General features: G+C 46.1%; 1 protein-coding gene across 1 annotated transcript in view; it reads left to right on the top strand.

Moving 5' to 3' along the window:
- The first annotated feature begins 6,584 nt into the window (after window positions 1-6,584).
- The window catches only part of LOC311578409 (polymeric immunoglobulin receptor-like), a 24,941-nt gene continuing 20,456 nt past the window's right edge, over window positions 6,585-11,069 (top strand). The window contains exons 1-2 of the mRNA XM_084748230.1: window positions 6,585-6,770; window positions 10,807-11,069. The exon at window positions 10,807-11,069 is cut by the window's right edge and continues 76 nt beyond it. Coding sequence (XP_084604356.1) covers window positions 6,629-6,770; window positions 10,807-11,069 — 405 coding nt within the window. The 5' untranslated portion in view covers window positions 6,585-6,628. The remainder of the gene's footprint in view (window positions 6,771-10,806) is intronic.

Raw genomic sequence — 11,069 nt, 5'->3', positions numbered from 1 at the left:
TTCACCACATGCTTGCCTGGGCTGAAAGGAGCCAGTTGGCTTAAAAGTGAAGTTCTGTGGTTACTGAGAGCAGCAGTGGGGCAAGAGCTGGTGGGTGGAGGGACAGACAGGTACAGGGCGAGTGATGAGGAGATGTCAGGTGTGGGCATCCACTGGGCTTCCTCAGCTGTGAAAAAGGCTGGTTTGTTGAATACTTGTCCCGTCCAGCAGGACCAGTAATTACGGGGTCGCGAGGGGAGCCATACCTGAAAAGATGGGACGAGAAGGAAGGAGACCGAGACCAAGTAGAACTCCTATCAAGGTCTTCTTTATTGAATCAAAAGCAAAAGCTTATATGGGGTGGAAGCAGGAGCCAGGCAGTAGGGGGTCTGAGAATGTCTCCAGGTGATCTCAGCAGGGGAACATCCTGTGATTCATCTTGAAACAATTCCTATCTTACTTTAGCTAACTATCTCTTGGAAGGTCCCGGCTAAACAACATCTGCAGAGGTCGAAAGGAGGAGGTTATGCAGAGGTCGGAATGAGGAAGTTATGCAGAGGCTGAAATAAGGAAGTTTAGCTTTGGAATGGGGCTTCAGAATTTTGCCTCAGCCAGTAGATTCTTTTAGCTTTGAATGACCCTGGGCTGGCTCCGGACAAATACTTGCCAATTTTTTTGAGACAGGGTTTCTCTGTGTAGCCTTGCCTTTCCTGGACTCACTTAGTAGACGAGGCTGGCCTCAAACTCACAGAGATCCTCCTGCCTCTGCCTCCCAAGTGCTGGGATTAAAGTTGTGAGCCACCACACCGGGCCCCAATTTTTTAAATAATTTATTTATTTTAATTTCATGTGCGTTGGTGTTTAGCTTGCATGTATATCTGTGTGAGGATGTCAGATCTTGGAGTTACAGACAATTGTGAGTTGCCATGTGGGTGCTGGTACTTGAACCTGGTCCTCTGGAAGAGCCGTCAGTGCTCTTAAACATTGAGCCATCTCTCCAGCCCCAAATACTTGACAATGTCTTCACCGCTGTTCTTTGCAGAAAGGACTCACAGTGTTAGCCAAAAGTATCACCATCTCTATTCACTCTAGGCATTGAGGTCAGATCTTTTTTTCTCCACCCCTGGGCTCAAGCCTGCCTTGAACTAGTGATACCCATTTCCTGAGAGAGGACATACTTATAGGAGCATCTTAAGTGACAACTATCACAGTTATAGTTGCCTGATGCTCCATCCACTGACAGAGTACACCACGGACATGGTGTCTTAGGGTGAAGCATAGCAATTCAGCAGTTCAGGCGGAGTGTGCGGGTCCAACATCGGCTCTTGCTTACATTTTCCTTTTGAACATTGGGTAGACTTGAGCATACCAAGATCATGAATGTAAGCTAGGAGATTTTACTTAGCCAGCGACAAATCATCTTCAGGGAAGAGTCAGGGAGTGGAGAATCTTAGCCTGTGAGATGGGAGTAACAGGGCGTTGTTGATGGGTTTGGCAAAGAGTGGGGCAGGCGCGTGTGATGCAGTGCCTAGTTTTCTGTGTGTGAGTGCATAACCAGGCAGAAGGGTTGACTAGGAGTCTAGCGGTGTGGGCACTCAGAATGCTGAGGCCTGGAGAGGAAGGAACAGGGAGAGATTGCCTGGCACCCAGAGGTGAAATTACCAGGTGACTGTTCGGAACCAAGGACAGAGTTCTGAAGGCGAGGCGAAGCTACTGAGGCAGGCGTTCAGGACCAAGGACAGAGACTACGACAGCTCGTAGACGACAAAAACAGTGACTTTTTCAAGGTGGGAGGTGAAGACAGGCACAGTATTGCAAACTACACAGTCGCCATTAGTTCTTAACAACTTCCACATATATTCATTTACATGTGTGTTTAAATATGTAGTGTTGTCCCACATATACGTCCATGTAATGACCATCACAGTCAACAAAACCTTCATGCCAGTCTGCCACTTTACTACTCACTAGAGACCACCAACCTGCTCTCCAACTCTGGCTTTGTCATTTTGAGAATATTCTAGAAATGGAAACATCTCAGGGTCATATTTTGAGATCATCTTTTTCTCCCTTGTTAAGTACAATGCGTCTGGGACTTATAGAAGCAGATGTACTTAGAAATCATTCATTACATTGTTATACAGTATTAGCCCATTAAATAAACTCACTACAGCTTGTTTAACTACTTGTTCACTGGAGTATTTGGGTCATTTCCATTGCAAATAAAACTTTTATCCAGATTCATACATATTTTCTTTTATATGACTATGAGTTTTTATTTCTCCAGGGCGTATGCTTGTACAACTACTAAGTTATATAGTGAGTTTAGTTTCCTAAGAAATAGCCCTACAATTTACAGTATAGTGATGCTACCTTATTTTTCCAGCAGCATGGGATGGAAGACCAAGGGTTTGTTTGTTTTGGTTTTTTTTACTGTTATTATTATCTTTTAAAGAATTTATGTTTGTTTTATGCTTATGAGTGTTTTTGCCTGTATATGTGTGTGTGCACCACATGCATGCATGCCTGTTGACTTGGGGGTCAGAAGTAGCATTGGATTCCCTGGAAATGGATTTATAGACGGTTGTGAGCCTCCACGTGGGTTCTGGGAACCAAATCTGGACCCTCTGCAAGAGCAGCAACCACTCTTAACTACTGAGCCATCTCTCCTGCCTTCAGTATTTCTTTTTCATTTCAGATGTTCCAATAGGCACATGGTTTTGGAGATTCCCAAGTGACTGAGGACACTGAAAATATTTTTCATGTGTTTCATTTCCACCCACACATCATCTTCGATGGCATGTGTTTCATGTCTTTTATTTGTTTTTTGAACTGAACCATTTTCAAATTTTTTGTTGCATTTCTTACTGAGTGTGTATATGTGCACTCATGTGTCATGGTGCAAGTGTGGAGGTCCGAGGACAACTTGTGGCAGTCGGTTCTCCTCTTCTACCAAGTGGTTCCTGGGACTTGAACTCAGGTCTTTAGACTTGTCAGCAGGTGTCTTTATCTGCTGGGCCATCCTGAGATACTTCTGCTTCAGCCACCCGAGCTATGTGCTGCAGACATGCACCACCATGCCTAGACTAAATAAACTAATGCTTTTATTGCTTTCTTTTGAGCGTTCCCTGTATACTATACACAGAAGTCTTTGTCCATATTTTATCTCAGTCTCTGGCTTGTGTTTTCATTCTCTATAGGATAGTTTACTGTGAAAAAAAAGCTTTGTGTATTTGTGTATATATACTGCATGCGTGTGTTTGTGTGCCCATGTATGTGTGGGGGCACCTGCCTGTGCATGTACATGTTTTGGCCAGAGCTGACATTGCTTGTTTTCCTCTATTACTTGACAACTTATTATTTCTCTCACGGAATATGGAGCTTGTTGTTTGAGCTTCGGTGTCTGGCCAGCAAGCCCCCAAAGCCCCCATCCCTGCTTCCCTCACCCACAGTGCCGAAGTTACAGATGTGTGCCACCGTGCTCAGATGTTATGTAGGTGCTGGGGCCCTGAACTTTTGTCCTCATGATTAAGTAACAAGCACTTTACCCATGAGCCACCTCCCTGGCCTGAACATCTTAAACACTGATGACGCACAACCACACAACTCATCAAATTTTATTTATAGGTTATGATTTTGGTGTCATGGATAAGAAATCATGTAGGCTTTGAACTTTTTCAAACCTATTTTATTTGGGGTTCTTTAATGCTTACACCTCCCTTCGAACCCACCTACCCTAGATAAGAGAGAATAGAGGTTAATGGGAACAGGAGATGTAGACTTTTTTTTAGACTGAGTTCCTTGGAGTGAGTCCATTGGTGTAGTCAGCAGGATTCCAGTAGAGCCGTTAAACAGCAAGCCAGCAATTCAATAAAAGTGTCTGCAACCTCAGCCCCTGGAAGTCAGAGCAGCAACAGGAACCTAGGACAGCTTCTGGAACCTGGAGCCTTGAAGCATTGGCTGGAGCGGTTCTCTCTAGGAGCATCTCGGAGTATTGATGAACAGCCAATGACTAAAAAGCCCCGCCTCTTGTTTTGGGCATATATACATCCTCTCAGAGTCTGTACTAGGCTGTTTATCAGTTGGCAAAGACCATGCCCCCGCAAGAGGCGGTTCCTTTTCCAGTGGATAAACAGCACCTGTTCTCTCACAAGTCTGTTCAGAGGAAAAACACTGCACACCCTTACACGAGTCTTTTTCACATCCCACACTTGGAATCAAAACAAAAACACAGTTACATCCACTACATAATCATCAGCTGCCTCATATTTATTCCAACTTTTAAAAAGTTTTAAATTATCTATCTACTATTTCTTTATTCTCTCTCTCTCTCTCTCTCTCTCTCTCTCTGTGTGTGTGTGTGTGTGTGTGTGTGTGTGTGTGTGTGTGTGCATGCATGCCTGAGCATGACCATGCAGAGGCCATAGGCAGGGTGAGCTCTCCTGCTCCATTGTTCTCCACCTTATTTTCTTGAGTCGGGGTCTCTCCCTGAAATGGAGCTCGCTGCTTTTTGTCTCAGCTGGTAGCCAACAGGCCTGAGTTTTTCAGGTTTTTTATTTAACATTTGAGCTCATGGGTCATGATTTATTTTGTTCAGGGGCAGGCAGTTCTAGGCAATTAGTTTTTCTAGTGTGTGGACAATCCAATTGTTGCAACAGTATTTGCTAAACTTGTCATCTTTCCACAGTTGGGTTTTTTTTTTGGGGGGGGGTCTATCAAAAACCAGTCAAGCACAATTGAAAGGAAGATTTGTGACACTATCTAGAGCCTAGGGAAAAGACAGAGCACCCACCGTGAAACTGACACTGACAACAAATTCCCCTTAAAAATACTGTGAGCTTGGGCTGGAGAGATGGCTCAGAGGTTAAGAGCACTGGCTGCTCTTCCAGAGGTCCTGAGTTCAATTCCCAGAAACCGTATGGTGGCCCAAAACCACCTATAATGAGATCTTCTTTTGTGCAGGTGTACATGCAGGCAAAACACTATATACATAATAAATAAATACATCTTTAAAAAATACTCGGAGCAAACCAGAATGTGTCTGTTAGTCCATGCAGGATCTCAGATGCCAGCCTGTAACCTCTGTCTAGAGGATGGAAACTTCAGAGCTGTGAATGTACGCCTAGGGCCATATGGTCCTCCCAGCAGGCATGGACACTGACCTTCCAAGGTGCACAGATGGGCCTGCAGGGACAAGGTGGGGGCCAGGCAGCGGGGCAGGTACAGCTCTTCTGCCTGTCTTGTGAGTAGGGCCCCAATAGTGTCACACCTTCAGGTCTTGTTCTCATAATAATCAATGAGATGGTCCTAGATTCAGGTCCTTTTCTGTAGCAGTTTAATGTCCTGGCTGCAAATTCTTTAAAACTCCTATTACCTAGATCTGGACAATCTTCCTTCCCCTTAAGTCTGGGTGTTCTGGGACAGCATCAGCCAGTAGATGGCAGTGTGGCTCTTAATCGTCTCTTCAATGTGCGTCAGCCTAGAGGTCAGTCCTGCTAAATTCAGGGTTGGTCATCCCTCCCCTTCCACATTTCTCTGTACACACCACCACAGACGTGCTTACCAGTGAGTCTCCTAGGTGCTTTAAAATCCAGTCAAATTGACAATGAAGATTAGCCACTCTCTGTCTCTCTGTGTCTGTGTCTGTGTCTGTGTCTGTGTCTGTGTCTGTGTCTGTGTCTGTGTCTCTGTGTCTGTGTCTGTCTGTCTGTCTGTCTGTCTGTCTGTCTGTCTGTCTGTCTGTCTCTCTCTCTCTCTCTCTCTCTCTCTCCCTCTCTCTCTCTCTCTCTCTCTCTCTCTCTCTGTGTGTGTGTGTTTAAAAATTTCCCCTATGAAAAGTTGATCCCAGAGATACACTGGACCTATAACTACACTTACAGTGGGCCCTCTGGATTTAAACCAACTGCAGATTCCCACAACTCGAGAGGCTGACACTGGAGGGAGAGAATTTCAAGCCAGCTTGGGCTACACAGCAAAAACCATCTTATAAAAGCCAACCAAAGGGTTGTGGATTCGGCTCAGTGGGTAGAATACTTGCCTGGCATCCATGAAACCTTGGTTTCAGTCTTCAGCCTCTCATAAAACTGAACATGTTGGTGGATGCCTGTTATCCCAGCCCTTTGGTGGTAGAGGAAGGAGGATCAGAAGTTCAAGGCCAGCTTGAGCTATACGAGATCTTCCCTCAAACCCATACTCTCCCTCTTCTTCTGAGCCAATACCTGTAGCCCAATTAGCCATCGTGGCAGGTGGCCCTGGCCAGAGAAATCCCTGCTCTGAAGTTCAGAGTAGCACTGCCCCAGGCTGAGCCTTCAGAGAAGCCACTCCCTGCCCTGGCTTTAGCCTGGGATGCCTTGTTCCTCTTTGCTACTGAGGTCACCCTGCCTTTGGTTGCTCTCCTCTCCCATGATCCCCAGCAACTCACCTCCCAGAGTCAGCAGAGGAGTTTGCTGTTTCCATCTTTTGTGCCTGTCTCTGTTGACCTGTCTTACCTGCATCTCCCCTCGTGAATCCCACCTGTCTTTCAAGTTCAGGTCTAGCCTTGTGTCAATTAAGCAGAGGAAGTTCCTTCAAGTGCTGTGACCTGGTCTTCTCAAAGACTGACATCCTCTTTCTTCCAGTATGCAAAATCGAGAAGTTGTCAAGGAGATAAATGAGAGAGGGACCTAAAGGAAATTCAAGCTGGCCTTCGAGTTCATGCAGGGTGCTGGCGTCTGTCGCCTCCAAATACAGGAGAGGAGACAGGACCATGTGGCTCTTCCCTGCTCAGCTCCTCCTCCTCCTCCTCCTCCCAGGTAAGTAGAGGGGGCTTTTAGACACTTGAGTGTCAGTAGTGAGGCAGACAGTCTGCCCTGGGCTACAGAACCCTGGCACAACTGATTCATTCACCTGCTGCTTGCTCCCAAAATAAAAGGCAAAATTTGACACCTGGTGGATCCTGTGGATGCTTCAGAGAAACCAAACACAAAGACAAAATTTTAAAAACCTTTCAGGGTGTGTTTTACAACCCAGGTTTCTCCACAAAAGCTGATGAGTAGATGGATGAACTAATCCTTCTAAAACCACATTTTTTGCTTTATATTTGGCACTTTGAGATAGGATCTCATGCAGCCAAGGATGGCCCTGATCTTTGTGATCCTCTGGACTCCACCTCCCTTGAGTGTTGGAATTTCTAGCATGCACCTCCATTTCCAGTTACGTTTTGATTTTTAATTGACACAGTAATTAAACATATTGATAGAGCCTGGGTGTGGTGGTGCATATCTCTTAGTGCCAGCACTAAGAAAGCAGAGGTAGGTGGACCTCTGTGAGTTCAAGGCCAGCCTGGTTTACAGAAGGAGACCCTGTCTCAAAAAGAAGAAAAAAAAACCCAAACAGGGTACAACGTGGCATTTGTACGTGTGTATACAGAATATAACGATCAGATCGTGGTGGCTGGGCTTCTACCGAAGGCGTTTGTCATTGTTTTGTACTAGAAGCATTTGAAACCTTCTCTATTCAGTTATCAACTATATTTCTAGGCTGTGTCGTACGACACTAGAAGATGGTCCCTCTCATCAGATGACGTCCCCTACGTCTGAACCACTCTCCCTCTGCCTGTTCTTCCCTCACACCCTTCCTAAGCCGATGACCGCTATACTGTTCACTACTTATTTGAGGTTAACTTCTGTTCTTTTGGAAAAATGTGCATACACGTGTAAATGTTTGTTTGTGTGTGTGTGTGTGTATGATCGAGTGCACGTGTAAGCTCAGGTGCACATGTGTGTGTGTACACATACGTGTGGAAGCCAGAGATTGACATTGGGTACCTTTCTCCATCATGCTCCACCTTCCTTGTTGAGACAGGGTCCCCCCCCCCACTGAACCTGGAGCTCCCCAATTCTGTCTATCAGGCTGGTGTTCTCTGGGGCTCCTCCTGTCTCTGGGATTACAGATCTCTCTCTCTCTCTCTCTCTCTCTCTCTCTCTCTCTCTCTCTCTCTCTCACACACACACACACACACACACACACACACACACACACACACATACACACACACAAACACTTCACCTGGCTTTTTCTTTGTATTCTGGGGGTCCAAACACTTTATAGACTGGCCCACTCCCCATCTCCCTAGCCACGGGGAATAACGTTTTAGCTTCCACATAGCAATACAAATATGTGGTATTGTCTTCCTGTGTCTGATTTCGTTCACTTCCTCCAGTCCCATACGTGGGCTGCTAATGGTGAAATCCAATCCCTTTGCAAGGACGTTCCGCTGCATTTATGTACCATGCTTTATCATCCACTCACCCACATCTAGGCTGGCTCTGTGCCGTGGCTCTGGGAACACTGCTGCCATAAACACGAGGGAGGATGTCGCCTCGCATGCTCACTTCCTGTCTCCCGGCTGTGTGTTCTCCTTCTATTCCTGCCAAAAAACAACTTGGAGAGGAAAAGGTTTATCTAGCTTACATGTCCAGCTCACAGTCCGTCATGGAGGAAGCCATAGCAGGATCTCAAGCAAAGCCGGAACCCGGAGGCAGGAATTGATGCAGAGGCCATGGAGGGGTGCTGCTTACCAGCTTGCTCCCCATGGCTTACTCAGCCTGCTTCCTTATTCTACCCAGGGGTGGCACCGCCCACAGGGCGCTGGACCTTCCCACATCAACAAAATGTCCCCCAGAGTTTTCTCAATTGGTGTTCTTTCTTTCTTTATGGCCCCAGATGGTGTCAAGTTGACAAAAACCTAACCAGAACTGGCGTAGACCTGCCGCATAATTCAGTAGCCCCACTCAGTTTCCCAAAAACGTCTAGTTTCTGTTCCAATCCTCAGTGTGTTGGACTTCCTCTGTCCCACACACATCAACAGTTGTTCTATTTTGCCTTTTATTTATTTATTTTGGTAATAGCCTTTCCGACTGAGGCATGATGATGGCCTTTTATGATTCTGTTTTGCATCCATCTTCCTGACAATTATATAATTGAGCATTTGTCCATATGTTTATTGACCATTTCCATCACCTTTAAGAACTGTCTGCTTAGCTCATCTGCCATGTGTGTGTGTGTGGGTGCGCACCTGTGCCCGCTCGCTCACAGGTGCCCCTGCAGGTGGGTATGTGTGTGTTTGGAGGCCTGAGGTTGAGGGGCCAGGTGTTCTTTAAACCACTCCTTGCATTTATTTTTTATTTTATTTTATTTTTGACACAGGGTCTCACTATTTAGCTTTGGGTGGCTTGCAACTCTCTATGTAGAGCAGGCTGGCCTTGACCTCACAGAGATCTACCTGCCTCTGCCTCCCAGTGCTGGGATTAAAGCAGTGTGCCACCACGCCCAACTCCCGCTTTTATCTTTTGAGACAGGGTTCCTCACTGAATCTGAAGCTGGCTTGGATGGCCAAGGAGCTTCTAGAATCTCCTGTCCCTACTGTCCCCCTCTTTGCTGGGTTATGGGAACACACCATCACTCCTGACTCTTTACATGGGTGTTAGGGATACAGACTCGGTTTCTTCTTCAGCCTTAGTCTCACACAGCAGATAGTTCACTGGCTAAGCCATCTCCACAGCTGCTCATTTGTCCACTGTTAATTTGATTATGCCTGCTGTTGGACTCTTCAAATTCATTGTGTTCATATAGCCTGGAAATCAGTCTCCTGTCAGATACATAGTCTGAAAAGATTTTCTCCCACACTGCAAGCTGTCTCTTCTCTCTGTTGGTTGAGAACTTTCAGTTTAAAATAATTGCATTCAGCCATTTTTGTCTTCTTACCTGTGCCATTAAGGGCATACTTTGTTGTTGTTGAAGCCCAACACTCTGAAGGTATGCAAGTTTTTGTTGTTTGTTTTGTTGTTGTTGTTGTTGGTGGTGGTGGTTTTTGTTTGTTGGTTGGTTGGTTGGTTTTCTGAGACAGGGTCTCTCTGTGTTAGCCTTGGCTGTCCTACACTCAGTTTGTAGACCAGGCTGGCCCAAACTCACAGCGATCCATCTGCCTCTGCCTCCCGAGGCCTGGGATTAAAGGCATGTACCACCATGCCCGGCCAGCAAGTATCTTTTTAAGGTTATTTATTTATTTATTTTATGTACATGAGTGCTCTGTCTTCACAAACACCAGAAGAGGGCATCAGATGGTTGAAGGGCCACCATGTGGTTGCTGGGAATTGAACTCAGGACCTCTGGAAGAGCAGCCAGTGCTCTTAACCATTAAGCCATCTCTCCAGACCCTCCTGTATTATTTTTTTAAACAGGTATTTGCTATCTGTTGTTGTGCATGCTATGGAAGCCCCTTAGGAACTGTGCTGCATCCTCAGCCCTTACTAGGAGCTCTAGAACTCAGATTACATGGATCTGCAGGACAGCACAGGGTCTGTGTGGACTTTGGACCACATGGAAATCAGATTGGGCAGTGTCGTTTTGGTCAGCTTCCGAGGCATTCATCACAGAGACTGCTGGAAACACCAGAAGTGGCCTCTGCATGGCCATAGGATGTGGCTTCTTCATATGGACCTCTTGAGGGTCATGGGTACTAAAACAAAGGCAGAATCATGTACCGTGGACATGGTCTTCTGACACTTCCTTCACTCTAGAGCAACACAACGATGGATGCAAAGGGATTCTTTGAAATATATTTTTATTGGCCATTGTGGCATGAAGAGGGGAGGATGACAGCAAACCATGATTGCTCAGTGTCACAATTTTACCTTCTGAGAGGTGTAACTGGGCTCTTCAGCCATTTTTTTTTGAGGCATTGACCAATAGAATGATGATGATTTTCACTCAGCTCATGAGCTTTTTAGCACAGGACACTGTGCCCCATCCTTGGAGATCAGTGGTCCATGGATTTGTATTTTCCAGGCTGCTCCACTGCTCAGAATCCAATCACAGGCCCAGAGGAGGTGAGAGGTCAGGAGCAGGGCTTCTTGATGGTGCAGTGCCGTTATACCTCACCCTGGCAGAGTAACAGGAAGTACTGGTGCCGAGGACCTGATTGGAATACATGTGAGATTCTCGTTCAAACTGATGCATCAGAGCAGGTGAAGAAGAACCGTGTGTCCATCATGGACGACCAGACAGACCTCATTGTCACAGTGACCATGGAGGATCTGAGGATGAGCGAT

Source organism: Acomys minous (assembly GCF_964271855.1).
Source record: "Acomys minous genome assembly, chromosome: 12".
In the NCBI taxonomy this organism is placed as follows: domain Eukaryota; kingdom Metazoa; phylum Chordata; class Mammalia; order Rodentia; family Muridae; genus Acomys; species Acomys minous.
This window is presented reverse-complemented; position numbering and strand designations above follow the sequence as displayed.